The 22,335-nt window shown below is 41.5% G+C and overlaps 1 protein-coding gene across 3 annotated transcripts in view; it reads left to right on the top strand.

The window, feature by feature from the left end:
- LOC137045814 (solute carrier family 22 member 4-like) overlaps window positions 1–22,335 on the top strand; it is a 55,834-nt gene that overhangs the window by 7,580 nt on the left and 25,919 nt on the right. For all 3 annotated transcript variants that reach the window (XR_010898846.1, XR_010898847.1, XM_067422715.1), the window contains exons 4-7: window positions 3,330–3,501; window positions 7,023–7,149; window positions 10,961–11,058; window positions 20,445–20,659. Coding sequence is in view for 1 of the 3 variants with exons in the window: in XM_067422715.1 (XP_067278816.1) it covers window positions 3,330–3,501; window positions 7,023–7,149; window positions 10,961–11,058; window positions 20,445–20,659 (612 nt within the window). In the remaining 2 variants the exon portion in view is untranslated. The remainder of the gene's footprint in view (window positions 1–3,329; window positions 3,502–7,022; window positions 7,150–10,960; window positions 11,059–20,444; window positions 20,660–22,335) is intronic.

Raw genomic sequence — 22,335 nt, 5'->3', positions numbered from 1 at the left:
GCAAAATCTCACAATAAAATAACAATAAATACATTTGCTACTTAACAGATGTATTTTATTCATGCCTACACCTACCCCAACCCAAAACACACCCTTACAGTAATGCAGATACGGTCATTAAATGAGGCGATATTGATGTGCGCATGCCCAGTGCCCGTAGTTGTATCCCTTACCTCTTTCACCGTGCTGGACGTAGTGTGATGACATCACCGTTTCAGAAAATATACGGATTCGCTGTCCACACGAAGACGGAAGATGATCGTTTTCAGATTTATTCGCTTTGGGACCCGGTTTCGAAAAATATCGGATGCATGCTTCTAAAACGCCGGATCCGTTTGGACGAAACGCTGATACGGTACAAAATGTATACATATACAGCTAAACGCGTCTCCATGTGGACGGGGCCTTAGTAGCAGGAAAAATGGCCAAGCATAAGGATTTGAGTGAGTCTGACAAGGGTGAGAGTTGACAAGAGTTTGACATCAAATTGTGATGGCTAGAAGACTGGGTCAGAGCATCTCCAATGCTGCATTTCTTGTGGGCTGTCTATAGAGACCAAATTACTCAAAATGAAAAAGATTAATTTAATAATTTGATAATTTATTTAATTAAATATGAATTAGATAATTAAATGAATAAATAAATGTGTCTATTTATTTTGTAAAATTACATGCAATTGTTTAATATATTTCACAATTACCTCTTTCACACACACTATTGTTGTGTTTAAAAATCAATTTTTTCATTATTTAATGTGCTTGTAAAGCCGTTTTTCATAATAATATGCTGCATTTACGAACTTGACACCTATTTGACGAATCATGCATTTCCAAAGCACGATTTTCCCAAAGACTTTTTTCATAATAATAGAGGACATTTCACAAATGCCAATCAACAGGCAGTGGGCGGTGCTTGGTGCTGATTGGATAATCCTTTCAGATTGATGCCTTTTTTGGTCTGGATCTGGCAAGTGGCAAGGGGAAATAGGGGAATTGATGGCGGTAGGAATTGATCAAGATAAAAACGCACTGCCTTAAACACAGACACAGTTCTCATAGTTTTCAGGTTTTTAGAGTCAAAATACATTTTCAGTCACAAATCAGAAATGAGAAGCACCCTTGGTGTCCCGTGATGTCATCACACCACACACAGATCAATCTGTCATGTCTGCCTACTCTTCAACTTCAAACCAATCAGCACCAAGCACCGCCCACTGCCTGTTGATTGGCATTTGTGAAATGTCCTCTATTATTATGAAAATAATATTTGGGAAAATCGTGCTTTGGAAATGCATGATTCGTCAAATAGGTGTCAAGTTCGTAAATGCAGCATATTATGAAAAACGGCTTTTTAAAAAAGCACATTAAATAATGAAAAAATAGATTTTTAAACGCAACAATAGTGTGTGTGAAAGAGGTAATTATGAAATATATTAAACAATTTCATGTAATTTTACAAAATAAATAGACACATTTATTTATTTAATTATCTAAATTATATTTAAATTAATTATCTAATTATTAAATTAATAAATAAATTATTTAATTAATTATATAATTATTTCAGAATAAACTGGTACATTTAATTGTTGTTTGATTGAATTCATTTTTTTTTATTATTATTTCATTTTGAGTAATTTGGTCCACCTAACCGGTGTGCAGTGGTCAGTATCTATCAAAAGTGCTCCAAGAGGACCAGTGGAGAACCGGCCACAGGGTCATGGGCGGCCAAGGCTCATTGATGCACGTGGGGAGCGAAGGCTGGCTCGTGGGGTCCGATCAAACAGACGAGCTACTGGAGCTCAAACTGCTCCAGAAGTTAATGCTGGTTCTGATAGAAAGCTGTCAGAATACACAGAGCAGCTCAGTTTGAGGTGTATGGGGCGGCATAGCCGCTGACCAGTCAGGGTGCCCATGCTGACCCCTGACCCCGCTGAAAGCACCAACAGTGGCACGTGAGCATCAAGGGGGTAATCTAGCGCTCGGAAAGCGTTCCACCCCTAGAGGCTGCCATTGCTAACCAAGCCATTAGCATCCCATTGACTCCCATTCATTTTTGAATCACTTTGACAGTGAATAACTTTACATCTGAGACGTTTAAAGACTCCATTTGTCCATTGTTTATTTCTAAAGAAACACGACAATGCATAAAAGGCTCCGTTACCTTGTATCTTACACTATCGCCCCGCAGAAGCTGTTTTTGTAAAAATAGGCCAATGATTGCGTCATAACCAACGCGACTCTGTCGCACAGTTGAGAAATTACCGTATAGACCTGAGGAGACGCTCGCAGGCAATATTTTACTGTCTATGAGGCAGTCGGGGGGACGTGGAGACATAAAGTCTGATAAAGTCAAGGGAGAAGAATGGAGAGAAGCCCATAGTGAGCCAAAAGCAACGGAAGAAAATATTTAAACAACGTGATTCAGATTTCATTTTCCACAACTACTAGAAGACCTACAGCTGTCAGACAGGTTGCTCACGTCACATCTACGTCCTCAAGCTCAGTCTGAGCCTGCGCAGTTCGCTCCGCCATCAGGAAGTGAGTGCTCCTATATTGACATCACTTAACGCCGTAGAAGTCAATGGGATAGCTCAGTCCATTTCTTTTACTGTCTATGGTGAGCATCAGAACTGGACCACGGAGCAATGGAAGAAGGTGGCCTGGTCTGAGGAATCACGTGTTCTTTTACATTACATGGATGGCTGGGTCGGTTGTCTTTCAAACTCCCTCTGCACGCAAATTGATAGCAGATTAGATTTGCTGCCACTAGGTTGCGTCTAGATTTCTAGGCTATATGCGTGGCTTACCTGGGGAACACATGGCCCCAGGATGCACAATGGGTAGAAGGTGAGTCGGCGGAGGCAGTGTGATGCTTTAGGGAATGTTCTGCTGGGAAACAAGTTTGAGGCGTTGACTTGGCCTCCAAATTCCCCAGAACTTAATTCAATCGAGCATCTGTGGTAAGTTAAGTCCGATCCATGAAGGCCCCACCTCGCAACTTACAGGTCTTAAAGAATCTGTTACTAACATCTTGGTGCCAGTTACCACAGCACACCTTCAGGGGTCTAGTGGAGTCCATGCCTCGACGGGTCAGCAAAAGAGGGGCCAACACAATATTTGGTCATAATGTTATGCCTGATCGGTGTATACTGGCTTATTATTGAAAATGATGACTAGCAGCACATATGTTCTGCTAAAACATTTTTAGAATGCATTTGAAAACAAACGCATGTTTTTGTCTCAGAATCTACTTGGAAAATACTCTTAATAATTCAGACTGTAGAATTGGATTAAAATACTATTCTTTCTGGGATGTCCTTCTCCTAGGAATGGAAATATTGAGCCCATCCATTCGTGACATCTACTCCACTCTGGGTGTGTGTCTTTTCTTCTCTATTGGGTATATGATGCTTCCGCTGGCTGCCTACTTCCTGCGAGACTGGAGAATGCTGCTGCTGGCCCTCACTATCCCTGGGTTCTTCTGCATGCCCCTTTGGTGGTAGGTGTGTGCTATAAGTTATAGTTTGGATAATATGATTATACTTTCATCTTCCATCAAGTGTTTAGGACTTGCTGCTCAGTTTAAAGCTTTCTGGCCTCAGACTCACTCATGTGGGTGACACACTGGGATGAATAATTCACTGAGAACTGGCCCTCTTATTCTCTCTGCCATCTTTGATGACGTAGTCAGGATGTTTTTTTTTTTTTTTACATTACGTTAGCGCTGTTTTGGACTGATTGTTCAAATTAATTATCTAATTATCATTGGATCATTGGACTAAAAACTTTCCCTGAGTTTATCGGCTTAAAATCATCTGATCACAAACAGAGAATTCAAATCAGAGGAATAGAATAGACATTTTTCCTACCAGGGTTACAGGTTATTGTTATAGATGTTATAGATGCCATTATGTTTGTTCTAGCTAGCTCACAGTACAGTAACAAATGTTAGAAACATATTATGCTCAGTCTTGATGTTGTCATGAAACTTAAGTTGGCTCTACTAGAGCAGGTTCCCTTTCAGGGAACGTACGTCGGACTGACCGGACCAATTGGGATCACTTCTGGGAGCCAATATCAGCTTCGAGATTAAAGAGAACAGGCCAATGGCTATTGGCGTGCATGTTTTGCATACCGCACCCCAACCCGCAGCGCAGGTATAAAGCGGAAGCGATCGCCACGCACTATTGTCATTCACTTCGGAGCCGAACGTCGTTCAGGTCGAAGACTACACTGCAGTGCCAGAAGCAGAGCTAGTGGCTCCTCCCTCCTCACTACCCTCGATGGCGTGCAGGCCAAGTGTTACGTGGGAATCCCGCCGGTGGAGTGGGCCGTCGCGATGCAGCTGTGTCCGGCGACCGCTTCCAACTGGCGTAGGGGATCCACCTCTCCCGTCCAAGGCCTGTAAGTTTACTTCCAACCTGGTTGCGAAGGCTTACAGGTCTTGTGGCCAGGCCGCATCCGCCCTGCATGCAATGAGTCTGTTCCAGGTGCACCAAGCCCAGGCGCTCATGGACATGCACGAGGGTAGGCCTGACCCAGAGCTCCTCCGGAAGCTCCGGACGGCGACGGACCTTACCCTCTGGGCGACGAAATTCACCGCCCGTTCTATTGGCCATGCGATGTCCACTTTGGTGGTCCAGGAACGACATCTCTGGCTCAACCTGGCTGACATGAGGGAGACCGATAAGTATCGGTTCCTGGACTCCCCCATCGCTCCGGCCGGGTTGTTTGGTGACGCGGTCGAGAGTTTCGCCCAACAATTCTCGGCTGCTCAGAAGCAGACGGAGGCCATCAAACACATCCTGTCACTGGCAGCAGCACCTCTGTCTGCCCGTCACTGAGAGAGCCCACCTGCAGTCGCCCCAATTCCCGCCCCAGCTCAGGCAACATCGCACCGTGGACTTGGAGTTAGCCGCGGAAAGGACGTCCAGCCCACTCAGGCCGCTGCCAAGCCAGGTGGCAAGCGCCGTCGGAAGAGACCCTGAGACAGGCCGTCTAGAGTTGGAGGAGGAGGAGGGCCGCGGTAGAATCCTTTGGTCGTTTGTTTCTGTTCTTTTTTTGGTACCCAAATTGTCAACCACCGGCTGGGCAGCCACGTACAACGGGCTTGCAGTCTCGGGGCTGTGGACGGGACCCCAACTGCAATGGCATATAAATTGCCTGGAGTTGTTAACAGTTTGTGTCGGCTGCTGTGTACATCAACAAACAAGCTGGTCTACACTCCCGTCGCATGTCACAACTCGCTCGCCATCTCCTTCTGTTGAGTCAGAAGCATCTGAGGTCGCTTCGCGCCACTCACATTCTGGGTCTGCTCAATCGTGCAGGCTGTGGTGGACACCATCACTTCCGCTAGAGCGCCCTCTACAAGACGACTCTATGCGTTGAAGTGGAACCTGTTTGTCAACTGGTGCTCTTCTCACCGAGAAGACCCCCGAAAGTGTTCGGTCAGTTTAGTGCTTTCCTTCCTACAAGAGATGTTGGAGCGAAGGCTGTCTCCCTCCACCCTCAAAGTGTATGTTGACGCTATCACTCCAAATCACGACATGGTAGATGGTAAGTCTTTAGGGTAGCACGACCTGGTCGTCAGGTTCCTGAGGGGGACGAGGAGACTTAATCTGCCTCGGCCTCCCTCTTTACCCTCTTAGGACTTGACTCTGGTGCTTAACGCACTGCAGAGGGCGCCCTTTGAGCCTTTGCAGTCAGCAGAGCTAAAGGTACTATCTTAAAAGACGATACTCCTGACTGCATTGGCCTCCATCAAGAGGGTAGGGGACCTGCAGGCATTTTCGGTCGACGAATCGTGCCTGGAATTCGGGCCGGTAACTCTCATGTAATCATGAGACCCCGACCTGGATACGTGCCCAAGGTCCCCACTACACCCTTCAGGGATCAGGTGGTGAACCTGCAAGCGCTGCCCTCTGTGTAGGCAGACCCAGCCCTGGCTTTTCTCTGTCCCGTCCATGCCCTGTGGACCTATGTAGACAGAACGCAAAGCTTTAGAACCTCAGAGCAGCTCTTCATCTGTTATGGAGGACAGCAGAAAGGGAAGGCTGTCTCCAAGCAAAGGATGGCCCACTGGATAGTGGTTGCCATCGTCTTGGCGTATGAATCTCAAGACGTGCCCTGCCCGTTCTGGGTTACAGCCCACTCCACCAGGGGTGTGGCCTCTTCCTGGGCGCTGGCTCTTGGCGCCTCGCTATCAGACATTTGTAGAGCTGCGGGCTGGGTGACACCCAACATGTTCGATAGATTCTATAGCCTACGTGTTGAGGCGGTAGCTTCTCGTGTGCTCGCTTCCCATAGCCAGTAACCCTGATGTACCCGTCTAGGGTCGGCTTGCTGCGCCACTCTCTTCCTAATGGAACGGATACATGCGCTTGTCTGCTCCAGCTTTATACCCTCTTTATTCACAGCTTTATAGCCGCGCCGCAGGGCGGTATGCAAAACACGCATGCCAATGGCCATTGGCCTGTTCTCTTTAATTTTGAAGCTGATAGGGGTTTCCAAAAGTGATCCCAATTCGTCGGTCAGTCCAACGTACGTCTCAGTTCCCTCCTTCAGGGAATGAGGGTTACCATATGTAATTGAGACATTTTCCTGCTTGAATGTTGATTAATCCTCATATTCTCCATTGTTGCGGCTCCTCTCTTCCCAGTCTGTTAGTAATGCTCTGTTTAGCTCCTGTCTCTATGAAGCCCCTCCTTCTGAAAAGCACGCTGTGCTCTGATTGGTCAGCTGGAGTAGTGTCTTGTGATTGGTGTTTGGGAAATGTCCTGCCCCTTACCGTAACCGGCAGTTTCAACACACGACTAACTTAACTAACTAACTCAACCAGGCCCCACATCGTTATGCTGCCCAATAATTATAATGAGGAGTATTGTGAATATTGTGAATATTGTTTGTTTCTGGAAGAAACTCAAGACTACAATTAAGGCATATAGGACCTTATTGAATTTTATTGAATTTTATTTTTTCTGCATTAAATGTGGATAATCAGGGATCTGTTGCTGTTTTCAGGTTTATTCCAGAGTCTCCGCGATGGCTGCTGTCTCAGGGGAGGGTTAAGGAGGCAGAGGAGATTCTGAGAAAGGCTGCCAAGATGAACGGGGTTAAGGCCCCTGATGTCATTTTTCCCCAGCATCAGGTGAAATCCACATTTTATCACATTTGTTATTTAACATTAACAATGTTAAGTTAGTTATAATTACTTTGCTGTATGGCATAGCAGAAGCGTAGCTGCAAGAAGAGTTTGCTCCTCCAAATGCACTACAAACACAGTTTTGTTTAATATAAGCTTTGTTACAGTGTATGAATATGTAGATGCAAAAGAGTTAATTACTTACCCCCTGACTGAATAAGATGTTGGACAGGTACACAAACACCACTTCAGTCAAAACCATTTCAATCATATAATAATGATATAGTCTTTACAGATGGTATATTCTGTTCTGGTTAAACTCCTTGCTCATCTGAGTGAAGACAGCAGTGAATCCAACCTAACCCTAACCAATGGCTTACAAACCCAATTCCAAAAAAGCTGGGACACTGTACAAATTGTGAATAAAACAGAATTCAATAAGTTGGAAGTTTCAAATATCAATATTTTATTCAGAAAACAACATATATGACATCAAATGTTTAAACTGAGAAAATGTATAATTTTATGGAGAAAAAACAATGATTTTAAATTTCATGGCATCAACGGAAAGTTGGGACGAGGCCATGTTTGCCACTGTGTGGCATCCCCTCTTCATTTATAACAGTCAGCAAATGTCTGGGGATTGAGGAGACTCAAGTTTAGGAATAGGAATGTTGTCCCATTCTTGTCTAATACAGACTTCTAGTTGCTCAACTGTCTTAGGTCTTCTTTGTCACATCTTACTCTTTATGATGCGCCAAATGTTTTCTAATGGTGAAAGATCTGGACTGCAGGCTGGCCATTTCAGTGCCGGATCCTTCTTCTACGCAGCCATGATGTTGTAATTGATGCAGGATGTGGTCTGGCATTGTCATGTTGGAGAATGCAAGGTCTTCCCTGGAAGAGACGACGTCTGGATGGGAGCATATGTTGTTCTAGAACTTGGATATATCTTTCAACATTGATGGTGCCTTTCCAGATGTGTAAGCTGCCCATGCCACACACACTCATGAACCCCATACCATCAGAGATGCAGCTTCTGAACTGAGCACTGAGAACGACTTGGGTTGTCCTTGTCCTCTTCAGTCCGGATGACATGGCGTCCCAGTTTTCCAAAAAGAACTTCAAATGTTGATTCGTCTGACCACAGAACAGTTTTCCACTTTGCCACAGTCCATTTTAAATGAGCCTTGGCCCAGATGCTTCTGGATCATGTTTAGATATGGCTTCTTTTTTGACCTGTAGAGTTTTAGCCGGCAGCGGCGAATGACACAGTGGATTGTGTTCACCAAAAGATTTTCTGGAAGTATTCCTGAGCCCATGTTGTGATTTTCCATTACAGTATCATTCCTGTATGTGATGCAGTGCCGTCTAGGGCCTGAAGATCACGGGCATCCAGTTTGGTTTTCTGGCCTCGACCCTTACAGAGATTGTTCCAGAGTCTCTGAATCTTTGGATGATATTATGCACTGTAGATGATGATAACTTCAAACTATTTGCAATTTTTCTCTGAAAGAAACTCCTTTCTGATATTGCTCCACTATTTTTCGCCGCTAATTGGTGATCCTCTGCCCATCTTGATTTCTGAGAGACACTGCCACTCTAAGAGGCTCTTTTTATACCCAATCATGTTCCCAATTGAGCTAATAAGTTGCAAATTGGTCCTCCAGCAGTTCCTTATATGTACATTTAACTTTCCCTGCCTCTTATTGCTACCTCTCCCAACTTCTTTGGAATACGTAGCTGTCATGGAATCCAAAATGAGCATATATTTGGCATGACAATTCAAAATGTCTCACTTTCAACATTTTTATATTATCTATATTCTATTGTGAATGAAATATAAGTTTATGAGATTTGTAAATGATTGCACTTAGGAAAAAAAACATTTAATCATACCACTGTACAGACTTTTTCAAAATTCAAAGTTCATAATCCAGAGTTCAGATGCACAAGTAATCGTAATCACTAATCTAGTTCAGGTGTATGATTAAGCCATTGAGGAGAATTACATACCAATAAACAACACAATCTCCCATGATACTTGCACAACATTAAAAGTGCATTTTAAAACTCCATGAAAACAACAACAGCAGTGTGCTTTTACACATGATTCATGCAACAAAACAGTAATAGCGACATATTTTCAAATTGTTCTTTGAAGTTTAAAAGTCTTTCTTTGAATATGAATGTGTAATAAAATGTTCAGAAAATAGAGTGGAGGTACAATGACATATAAATTAAAAGTTATTGCCTAATCCACACTATTTCTAGGGTCACTAAAAGAAAAGAAAAGAAAATGTCAGTTAGTTATCATACGATCAGCTCATAGAACTTTGCTCTTTTTCTACAGTCTCTTGTTCCATTAGCATTTAGGGCTACAACACCAATGCCACTCATTTTTGTCAGTCTTACATATGTCAGTTCAAGTCAACATTAATAATAAGATGACTGAAGCTATCTCTAGTTTAAATAATATTTTATTAAAATGGCCAAGCACTTGTTTTGTTTGTTTTTGTCTCACAAGAGATGTATTTTGTCTCTCTGCAGATATTAATGAAATTAAAATTGTCAAAATTGTTCCTCGTTTATGAGGTGATACTCTTCTTTTCTTATTTTTATTAGTTAGTGAGCAAAATTTCACCAGGAATAAAAAGTCATTGAAATCATAAGTGAACTTAGACTCTACCAAAGCAATGCAATATCCTCATAAACAAATAATTGGCAGTTCCATTGGCATTTAAAGTATCAGGTAGTGCATTTCATTGCTCTAGGACAGAGGTCGGCATGCGTGCCAACATTGGCTCAGGGCGGGGTAATCGCACGCATGTGAGCAAACGCGAGAGAGTGGTGTATGTAATCAAGCATAGTGTTAGTTCTGGCAGGTCACGTCAGTCAAGCCTATAAGGAATACAACACCTATCACAGCATCCCGGTATATAAGGTCCATCAGTATTTTCAGCAGCTTTATTGTGTCGCTCAGGAGATTATTACCGTCCTCCGTCCCCAGCTCCTCCTGTCGTCCAGCCAGGACTGGCCTTTTGATATTTCTCTTCGAATAAGACAAATTATTCTTAAATTATGCTACACATGAAATTATTGAACATTAATGATATCGGCAATACATTTAAGTTGGTTGTGTTCTGTTTACCCTGAGGGGTTTATCGCTGCTCTCCATGCTCTTTTCCATGCCAGAACAGAACCATACCGCCAGTCCAAATGGCAAGCTACTATCTTTGACGATAATAGTCCTGACAAAATTGTGTGAGAATTAAACTGTGCAGGTCAATGATTGGCCAAAAGTTACTGACTGACATCTTAGAGCTTGTTCCACTGTGGCTACATACACTCTAAAAAAATGTTGTTTTAACCCATGTTTGAGTTAAATATGGATTTTTTTTTATTATTATTTAGAAATGTAAACCAAGGGTTAGGTTTAGGTCTGTAATTCACCCAAACATGGGTTGAAACAACTTTTTCGAGTGTAGTCAATGCTATACATTTTGGAGATAATCAATCAAACATTAATTGAAATGACTGTGATGCATGTGGAAACCCCGTTCATGTGTACCTGGTCACTTCATGTGTTTTCTCTGATGGGATAGCTATCCAATCATGAAAAGACCAAAAGACGGGGCATTTTTTCCCATTTAGGTTGTGGCAGTGATTAACTCACTTCATGACAAAAAGGTTGCCGACCCCTGTTCTAGGATGTTGTTATGACTGTCCACATAAAGATGCTTTTATATTGTTTTAGCTGTGGATATCAGATGGTCGTTTGCTAACAAGACATGTTTTTGTGACACATGCACTGCAGGCAAGGGGAAATACTGGAAGTTTGAAGACCTACAATCTCTGTGACCTGGTGAAGTCCCCCAACATCCGCTGCATTACTGTCCTGCTGTGCCTGGTCTGGTGAGAGCACTTCCATGTACTCAAGATAGACATGGGCTGTGTCCAAAATCATATTCTTCCTTCTTATCACTTACTATTATTAATACTATATAGTGGCGAATGTAATACGTCCAGATTACATTCATAATATAGAACACTTTTTAGCGGCCGAAAGTAAGTACCTACTCAAGAGAGAATGCGATTTTGGACGCAGTCATTATCGGGTTCAGTGCAAATATAAGTACTCATTACATCGGTTTATATACACTGGGCTCCAGACATCAGAGACCACTTGCTTCTCTTGATCCTTTCTTAATTTACCGTGAAATTTGTCTTTACCACACTCTAAGAAAAAAAGTTTCAGTGAGGTTCTGTAGAGAACCCTAGGGTTCTTGACTGAATTGTAAATAATGCTTGTCAAGTCAAACGGAAATTGCCTGGGTAATTAATTTGTTATGGATCATTCTCGATCAACGACCACGCCGCAACCATAAATGTTGGAGAATTATTTATTGAAGAAGTAAGGGTTGAATAAAGGAGATGATAAAGGGGAAGAAAGAAGGGGATGGTAGTCAAGCTGATCTGGTCCTCAGGTGTTGGTGGCCAGGAGACTCAAAGTGAGGGCATTATCTCACTTAGATATAGACCAAGTGATTAGGATCCCTCGATACAACCTAGAAGGCATGAAACAGGGGATGGAAGAGATGGTTGACTGGATGAGAGGGAGAGAGGGGAAGGGAGGGTTCGAGAGCAAGAGCAAGTCAGAGCCCAAACACCTAATGCACTGACACGTAAGGAGCTGTTGAGTCGGGGTGTACGATCCAGTAGGCCAGGTGACTATAGCAAAGCAGAAAAGAGCAATTCTTGTTCGAAGAGCGTTCAAAGAGGTAAAGGATGGAAGGGTTCCAGTCAATAAGACTTGGTACACTGCCCTCTCCGATGGCCTCAGGTTCAGTCACCAAGCTTGTGGAGTCCAAAGCCAAACTCACTCCCTTAGACCATAAAGGAGATGCGGTCAAACTAGAATGTGTGGAGCAGTGCTTGCCACACACTTGCCTAAGTACTTTGAGCAGAATAGCCAAATTAAAGTTGGGAAATGGTGATAAAGCAAGAAAGCAATGGCTATAAAATGTTCTTTGCTAACAGATTTGAAGAGATCCAAGGATTGCAGACATATCTGCAAGAGTGGTGGTTGATACCGGGTCCCCAAAACATTGCTGAAGTGATCATTAACCTGTTAACCTTTGTAACCTGCTCCTCCCCTACGCTCACGATGATCTTCTGACTCTGGCCTTCTTTTTGTGCCTCTTTTCAGTAGAAGATCATTCAGTGTTTTTGCACCTAAAATGATTCTCTCTCGATCACTCTGCTGTGTTATTAACATCTCTGAATTCAAAAATCATTACTGTAAAGTCACTCATTTTCTGAATCTTGTCATTCTTAACCCCCAAGAGTCAGCCTTCGCTCCGACGCGATAGACTTGTGGTTTTTTTATCAGTGCCAAAAGCACTATTCGCACGAGATAAGTATTATCTTAGGGACCGCCGTGATTTAGAAATTACTCCTCCACATCTGAGTTTTGCGTGGCGCATTCGCTCGGGATTAGCAAAGCCTGTGATTTTACTCGAATTTACTGACTTCTCCCGGTTATGATGTCAAGACTTCGTTATAGATATAGCTGTATGACATCATAAACAGCAATTGATATCGTTTTGATTATTTTATAGTAATAAATAAACATAATTTTGTTCAGTTAGAGAACAAACGCCATGAACCCCGCACAGACCAGCGGCAGGAGTCAGATTTCATTTATCACGAGTGAGAATATGACGATATACGGCGGATGATTCGGTTTCAATGCTAAATGTAAAAGCGCCCATTTAAACGAGCTTGTCATTGTACTGTTCTGTTATGTTTTTCATTTAGAAAAGTATATATGTTAATATTAAACACCATTAGTTTACTCCCAAATTGATACTCATTCTAAAGTGAAAGTATAATCCGTGTGGCTGCACAGGAATTGATAACGGTGCGCATTACACTGTAAAAAATGTTGGTTGGTTTTTGTTGGTTTAACTTAAAAAAGTAAGTAACCTGGTTGCCTTAAAATTTTGAGTTTATTGAAATTAAAAATTTGAGTTTATACAATAAAGGAAATGTGTTTAATAAATAGAAACTCAAAATATTATTGTATCTGAACCACATAAAAAATGTAATAAATCATGAAAATAGCACAATTTGGCATGTTTCACTGCGTCATCACAAATAAAACACACACAATTACCCAATCTGCTTACAACATCTTTTAATATTTTAATAAAGGTTGACGAATCTCAAAAAAATTTCATTTTCAATTTCAATGAACTCAAAATTTTGAGGCTACCAGGTAACTTTTTTTCTAAATAATTTTTTACAGTGTATGAATGCAGACACCATTCTTCGTGAAAGATAAAGGGGGGAAAATAACTTGCAAAAATGATATACGGGACTACTTTTATCACAGGACCTCAGTGTTCGGCGAAAAGTCTGCACAAAAGTCTGCACAGATATCATAAATATAGGACCAACTAGTCAAACGTATTTTGTTTCATACTTATGTGAATTTATAAATTTCGTTTTGAATAAATTGTATCTTAAATTGTAATCAGTGTTTTTAATAATTGCTTCTTATTTAATATGTATCAAATATAGAAGACAATAGCCTAAGCACTGGCGATCATGCATTGCACGCATGTCTAATAAATGAACCAAGGCTTAAAATTATATTTGAGTATTGTGTGTATCGGATAGTTTACAAAGTCAAATGATTCAGAATTTTTTTTCCATTGAAATGACGGGAAGAATAGGTGCTCCAATGAACCTGAATTCACCCTATACTCTTTAAAACATCATAACTGCACTGCAATATGTTGTTTTAAATCCCAAATATTTTACTTATAACATTCATCATTACCAATTATTAAGTTAATTGTATTTACTAAATACTGAATTGTGTTAAGTGATACAATATTACTGTTTTTTAGCATGAGACTTCTTTCAAAAGCATTAATAATATTACACTGAAAAAAATGCTCTTAGTATTTTTGTCTTGTTTCTAGTCTAAATATTAAAAACATTCTTAAATCAAGATACATTTACTAGATAAGTAGAATGACATATAAGATATTTTTTCTTGTTTTGTTGAAAATAAAATGAAGTAAAATGAAGTAATCAAAATAAGAGACAAATAAGAGACAAACAAAATAAGAGACAAATAAGAGACAAACATTAGCCAATTATAATTAGAAAGGTTTATTTCTTGCAAGAAAGAGCCCCAGTCAACAGTCATCAGAGCCTGCATCGAGTGTGAACTGAAGACATAACAGAAGTCACAATCTCTTACACCCCCAGTGTCAAAACAAGCCCTCGCAGTAGTTTTCCACACATGGTAAGAGTGTTAAACACAGCACAGAAGTGTCCTGCATGGCACAGCTCCTGTATGAATACAAACACACTCTAAATAATCAATACTCTTCAGTGATTACAAATTTACCATAACACTTGTTTCTTGTTTCTGTCCCAAACAGAAACAATCAAAAAAGTTTTTTTTTGAAGACAATCAAACAGAACATTTAATTGGATAAGTGCTATTCCTCTAGGTCTACTTCCTTACTTCCCCCACCTCCGCATTACAAATTGTGTGCTATACTCCACCATATTTACATTTAATCATTTAGCCGACGCTTTTATCCAAAGCGACTTACAAAAAAGGGGAGGGGGGACAAACAAGCAAAATTTAATTGGATAGTTAAGTGCTATTCTGTATTGGTCAAGTGCAATTGGAAGAGATGTGTCTTAAGATGTTTTTTAAAAATGGCTACAGACTCGGCAGCACGAATTGAGATCGGCAGGTCATTCCACCAGGTGGGAACGGTCCAGGAAATGTCCGTGAGAGCGATTTCATGCCTCTTTGGGATGGAACCACGAGGCGCCGCTCGCTCTCAGAACGCAAGCTTCTGGAGGGTGTGTGTGTGTGTGTGTGTGTGTGTGTGTGTGTGTGTGTGTGTGTGTGTGTGTGTGTGTGTGTGAGGCGTGACATGCGCTCTCTTCGGCTCATTAAAGACCACTCTCGCCGCTGCATTCTGGATCAGCTGCAAGGGTTTGATAGTGCATGCTGGAAGCACAGCCAGAAGAGCATTACAATAATCCAGTCTGGAGAGAACAAGAGCTTGAACCAGGAGTTGTGCAGCCTGTTCTGATAGGAAGGGTCTAATCTTTCTAATGTTGTATAAAGCAAATCTGCAGGACCGGGCTGTTGCAGTAATGTGGTCAGTGAAGTTTAACTGGTCATCAATCACAACTCCAAGGTTTCTTGCTGTCCTTGATGGAGTTATGGTCGATGAACCAAGCTGAATGGAGAAATTTTGATGAAGTGCTGGGTTGGTTGAGAAAACAAGTAATTCTGTCTTTGCAAGATTGAGTTTAATGATGCTCTTTCATCCAGTCAGGAATGTCTGTCAGACAGGCAGCGATACGAACACTGACTGTAGGATCATGGTTCATGTAGGTTGTCTACAAACCAGAAGGTTGGTGGTTCAATCCCCGGTTCCACCTGACCAAGTGTCAAAGTGTCCATGAGCAAGACACCTAACCCCAGCTGCTCCCGACGAGCTGGATGGCGCCTTACATGGCTGACATTGCCGTCGGTGTATGAATGGGTGAATGTGAGGCAAAAATGTAAAGCTCTTTGGATAAAAGCGCTATATAAATGCAGTCCATTTACCATTTACCAGGAGAAGCCGTGTTTCTGAATGACAGAACCTAATGATGACATGTAGATGGAGAAGAGAAGTGGTCCAAGGACTGAGCCCTGGGGAACCCCAGTAGCTAGATGATGTGACTTAGACACTTCACCTCTCCATGACACCCTGTAGGACCTACCATAGAGGTAAGACCTGAACCACTGGAGAGCAGATCCTGAGATCCCCGTCCTCTTAAGTGTTGACAGGAGGATCTGGTGGTTAACTGTGTCAAAAGCAGCAGACAGATCCAGCAGAATGAGCACTGAGGACTTGGAAGCTGCTTTTGCCAGTCTCAGTGCCTCAGTTACCGAGAGCAAGGCAGTCTCGGTCGAATGGCCGCTTTTGAAGCCGGATTGGTTGTTGTCTAGGAGGTTGTCCCGTTCAAGAAACATAGAGAGTTGATTGAACACAACTCGCTCAAGGGTCTTTGCGATGAAAGGCAGAAGGGATACCGGTCGGTAGTTTTCTAAAAGTGCTGGATTCAGAGAGGGTTTCTTAAGCAGTGGGGTTACCCGAGCCTGCTTAAATGCTGTGGGAAAGGTGCCCGTGTGAAGAGAAGTGTTGACAATGTGAGTGAGTGCAGGAGTGATTGAAGAAGAATATTCAGTCATATGGCACAGTGAGAACATTTACTGTAATAGCAGCCAGCAAACTCTGTTGTAGCACAGAATCTCATAGCCGTTTCATTACTTTATCATATCTTTGGATGCAACACTAGATAGATACTATTACTACCATCATTAGAGAGATGTAATTATTTCAGCAACGAGAGTGATTTGAAACTTGTTAAAAGTAATTAATTGAAGATTATTCTGTTGTGTGTTTCATTGATTACACCATATGTTCTTGATTATGATTACAGTGATTAATAACAATGATTATGTGGACTGAAAATATGTATAAAGGCCCTTTCACACCAGATGTGTAACGGAAAAGCAAATATTCCACGTCAAATCCATTCACATCAGCCGCAACGCGAATTTGCTACGTCTGTGACGCTTCAGAGCTCCAACATTACAAAACATTCACGCCAACAGCAGAGAAAACACGGACACGTCCTCATCCAGTAAATACGAGCTTTTAATTTTCTTTAAAAGGCAGAAAAGGAGCTTTTAAAAAACAGAGAGTCTGAAGGGTAGTGTGCTAACTTTATCATGGCCAGTTCCACGCTTTACTTTCCTATGTCCGAGGGACAGTTTGAGGAGCTCCTCCAGAGACAGTAACGTGAGCAGTGCATCTGATGAGCTCTAAAGCTTGGAACATACTCTGCAAGAACACAGACATTTGTTCGTTTTCTCGAAGCGGCAAGAACAAGAACAAAGTTCGTTCTGGCCAGTGCATTCATACTTCACGAGAAAAGCAGGTGCCGATCATCCGCGTTTCTCCGCATTAACCACACCCACTTCAAATGACAAATCAAACAATAGTTCTCGGACACCCGCAAGAAAAAAGTTCTGCTCAGGCGATGTGTCGAGAACAAGCTGCGAGAACTCCCAAACCTGGGCTGCGAGAACAACATGACGTCATTTTGTTATCGCAGCCCTCGGAGCGAGAACTTTTTTCTCTGTTCTTGAGGAGTATGTTACAGCCTTAACACACACTTCAGGAACCGATCGATCTGGAGCAGCTAGATGTTTCCAGCTGAGTCACAATGTAAACATTTCAGTGCCACATTTGGACTGACGGAAACGCATTCACTTTCCATAGTCGCGGACACAATTAGGTTTAAAAGAAAAGAGTTTTTACTCAAAAGGATATGTTATTGTTGTCACAGCTGTAACTATGCATATATCCTATACTATGTGTATATTTATATTTATACATTCGTTTATAAATCTTGAAACAGTGGATTATTTAGTTAAATTCATTTTTTAAATTTAATTTCTCCCATCACTATGCAACAGTGTCAAAAATCATGGCAGAGCATCAAATGAGGACTCAGAAATGCAGTTGTAACACATACAAGACTTAGCAATGAATTACCGAACAAACCGGAACAAACCGGGATTATATAAGCAGAGTTATCTAGGTTAATGATACACAGCGGAAGACATTCAGAGATAAGGCAGTGGGTTCTGGGAAATGTAGTTCATGTTGGTAGGAAAATGGACAAGGAAGGAGTGTCCTCTGGTGGATATCAAGGGCACTCCTTATTCCAATTGAGGAACACATGGACGGATCATTCAGTGAAATATCCTAACCTGTTTAGAGGTATCGGTGACTGACAACCAACCAGTTTGCCAGTTGAGCATTCGATTTCCTAGAGTACCATTTTGTTCATTGCGTTATCACAAATAAAACAATCAACTCTCTCTCTCTCCCACTCTCTCTCTACGGATAACGGTTTAAATGAACAAACTTTGAGTGCTGATCAAGAGTTTTGTGCAAGCAATTTAAGGTCGCGAGACTCGCCACTCTTGTCCCAAATAAAGCAGGCTTCATTCAGTGATTGAAACAAATATTATTAATATTAATTGAAGTTTTACAGCATACTGAGCGCTCCGAGTGAGCTCTGCTGTGCTAAACATGGAGCTTTTCCTTGACATGGTAAATAATCACAGCAGTGGAAGCAGAGCATTTATCCTTTATTCCTGCGATATCTCTTCAGACAGTACAGTAGCCTACATTTTAGTGTTTCTGTTTAACGTTAAATAAAATGAGGCATGGTATGCTAACTGTATCTTACATAGCTTGCATATAACTTAATCTCGGGGCTCAACAATTTTACCTCCTTCCGACCAAAATCTAAAGTGCTTCCAGACATGGCTTTAGATTATGGAGTTAAATCTCTTTCTCTGCTGCGGTCGAGTTTTCGAATATTCATTATTACCTTCGAAATTCATTTTTTTTTAACTATTCAAATATATATTCGAATTTAGAATATTCGTTGACAGCCCTACTGCAAGCACAACTACGCAATATGCTTACAGAAACTTTAATTTTCCTAGGACGGACATCACTTTTGGCCACTACTAAAAACACTTCTCTTCACACTCTTCTAATGCCTGGCTCACACTACAGGAGTTTTAAAATCCTCTCAGATTGTAAAGTCTGGTTGCAGAACACACTTCAGGATAATCTTTGCAGATTTTCTTAACTCAAATCTTAAACATGCTCACACTACAAGATTTGAAAATCGAGGAGCATCACACACTACAAAATATTATTACGATTATCGTGCCAGAGGAAGTGCGTCACGTGATCTACACAGCAGATCGTAAGGAGGAAAACAAAATGGATCAGCTACTGTAGCATGACAGCTTGCTGTATCAATAATGATCATTTGTTGTGGAAAAAAACCAAAAGCGAAAGAATAAACCAGTGTGGATTAGACAATGGTTGGGGAGACAGGCTCAACTTGGTTTGTCAGTTCTTCAGCGAGAAATTGGGGTAATTTTATTGACCTTATTTGATTCTGTCGTTCTGGCGCTCGTTTTGTGTGTGTGTTTGCCAATGTATTTTTCCCCTCGGTGCTTGCCGTATAAAGGTGGAGCATGCACACTTTTTGTACTGGAGTGTAGCAGGTTTTTCACAAAGGTTTTTCAGGCTAGTGTGACCGAGAATAAATTAAAGGAACGTTCAGATGACTGTCATTTATTGTTTTCTTATTTCTGAGTATTTGAGGCGAACACCGCACGAATGCTAGGTATGTTTAATGTGGAATGTTATAATGTTTACCGCTGCCTAGTTCAAAAGTGATTGTCACCTGTTACAGTGTAGATTTGTGCTGTCAAATGAAAAGCAAGAAATGCTGACTCTCTCTCTCTCTCTCTCTCTCTCTCTCTCTCTCTCTCTCTCTCTCTCTCTCTGAGAGCTACAGCAAACTACGACAACTCAACTCGCGGTCGCCTTTTCGAAATGTCCGTCTTGTCGTAGATTTGTTTCCTTTTGGCTATTGTGACAGTACTGACGTTATTACAATCTTGCTCATCCCGATAAATAGCAAACATGTTTGATATGATCGGGGCGAGCCCGACTTGCGTGAGAGCAGATCGGGAGGTGCAAGATTTTTTCTGTGTGAACGCCTCACACTACCAGATAATCTGCGCCGAACATTGGAACCGATCGAGTCCTGGAATATATTTTTTCTCCGAGTCTCGGGAAGGGAAAATCGGGCATAACTCCTGTAGTGTAAGCCAGGCATAAGAGTGAGCATAACGATGTGAATGCAGAGTTAAGAGTTATTTTTTTTAAAGGATGAAAACTTTTGCTTTTTTTTTATTGTTTTTTTTTACTTTTTGTGAATGTATTTGTTGTGTCTCTTGTTGGTGTTCTCTAGAGCATCCGTACAAAGAGTAACAAGATTAATGTAATATATTTGCTTGTTGGTTAAAAAATAGAAACTTAAATCATAGCATTTTATTGTTTAGAAATCTTAAAACGTTATTATTATTGTTGGGTTCACACTGATTTGGAATCACAGGTTTTGATGTGGTCTCAGACTCTTGGCCCCAGTGTGTGTTGTATTTGATCCGCATTTTTTGGGTTAAGATTTTTTTACTGGTTTTTAGTCATGAGGGAACCAAATACTTAAAAAACACATAGATTTATATAAAATCAGTATGCTATTTTAAAGTGAATATTACTAAACTATGTGTATGGACCACACTGACTTCCTTCTGTTAGGTTTGCTGTTTCAATCGGATACTGTGCCTTGTCTCTGAACACGTCCAGTCTACATGGGAACATCTACCTAAACTGCTTCCTGTCAGCAATGGTGGAAGTTCCTGCGCTCATCATGGCCTGGCTGATGCTCCGCCGCTTGCCACGCCGCCTCTGCTTGTCTTCCACCCTGTCGTTTGGAGGACTGCTTCTTCTCTTCATACACCTCATACCACAACGTGAGAAATTTAACTGTAATGTGGTATGAACGAAATTTATTAAAATATATGTTTCAGCAGAAATAGTGAATAGAAGGTTTAGTGTTCACTTATGAGTGTGTTTAACCCTTAGGCTGTGTTGAAAACCTTAAAACTGTCAAAATGACCGGCATTTTTCATGTTCAATGGATGGTCATTTTTGACTAATATAGGTTGATCAATGAGGCCTACAGTCAGTCAGTTAAAAAAATAAATACAAAACCGGTTCTTTTAATTAAAAGAAAACATCTCAGGTTACTCATGTTACTACGGTTCCCTGAGGGGAACAAGACACTGTGTTCTCTAGACCAGTGGTTTTCACACCTGTCCTGGGCTGCGTTCCACTCCACTTTAAGACACGCACTTGCAAACTTCCCTAAGCACTTCCCCTTGGGGGAATCCCTGCCGCCATTTTGAAGTGCGTTCCACTTCGTGAAGTGGACAAGGGAAGTTTGTATGGACAGACCCTTGCTCCCTCGATTTTGACCGAGTGAGCGAGTCTACTTCATATGTACACTTCAGACAGCTTCATATACCACAATGCAACGCGATTGTGACGTCACCACATATCACGTTTAATTTACCCCACCACAAACAACTATAACTATTTTTAAAAACATTTAAAACAACCCAAACACATCCATATACATATAGAATGCTGCATTAAACAATTTCGTAAAGGTAAAAAATAAATAATATATCAACTCCATAATGGATTCCAAGTGATCAAGGGCTTAGGGCGTTCCAGTTCAGTCCATTTGCAAAGTTTCCGCCAGTAGTGGGCACTCATGCAACGTAGGCATGACGCACATCCGAGTGAACGAGACGGAGGGAAGTTTGCGAGTGAAGGGCATAATAAAAATGAACTGGAACGCAGCACTGGAGGCACCACGCCCTGAACATTTTGTGTTTCTCCCTCATTTATAACACCTGATTCAACTCATCACCTCGTTAGCAGAGACTGCAAGAACTAAATTGGGTGTGTCTGATAAAGGAGACATACAAAATGTGCTGGGCCGGGTGCTTCCAGGACAGATTTGAAAACCACTGCTCTAGAAGAAACTTTGGGGAAAGTAAGCACATGTTTAAACAACAGTCTGTGATGTATTTAAAGGCTACAACATACTCCGCAAGAACAGCGAAAACCTTAGAAACCCGCCATTAGGGGGAAGGCATGCCTTAAATATATATAAGAGGGTCTGATTGAACCCCTAGAAGACTTAGATTTCCCATGCTAAACATGGCCAACTTAAAAAAAAAAATAGGTTGGACGTTTGATGGAGTATTTCTGTGCCAAACATACTCCTTCCGGTTTCTCACAAGAGCAAAAGCACGCCCATCGGGAAGTCGTCGGCTGTGCTGCACAGGTTAAAAGACTTCACAAAATCAACAATGTCACCAAAGAAGTGTGTTTTTGGTTGTCAGGGCAAGACAACCCTGTACAGCTCCCCAAAGAACCCAGTGTTAAGGGGATAGTGGATAGTTTGTTTTTCCAAAGCAGCAATGGAGTTGTGTGAGGGTTTTTGTTGCATATCAAGTAAACAACATGAACATATAGTTAATTAATCAATGGAGCATGCAGTGTATGGTGTGTGTAAATACATTTGTTTAGCTGACCACTGTAGGTGTCTGTTTGTTTATTGTAAAACCACTCAAAA

The sequence above is a fragment of the Pseudorasbora parva genome, chromosome 18 (assembly GCF_024679245.1).
Source record: "Pseudorasbora parva isolate DD20220531a chromosome 18, ASM2467924v1, whole genome shotgun sequence".
NCBI classification, from domain to species: Eukaryota; Metazoa; Chordata; class Actinopteri; order Cypriniformes; family Gobionidae; genus Pseudorasbora; species Pseudorasbora parva.
Note: the sequence above shows the minus strand (reverse complement) of the source record. Positions and strands in the feature narration are given on the sequence as shown.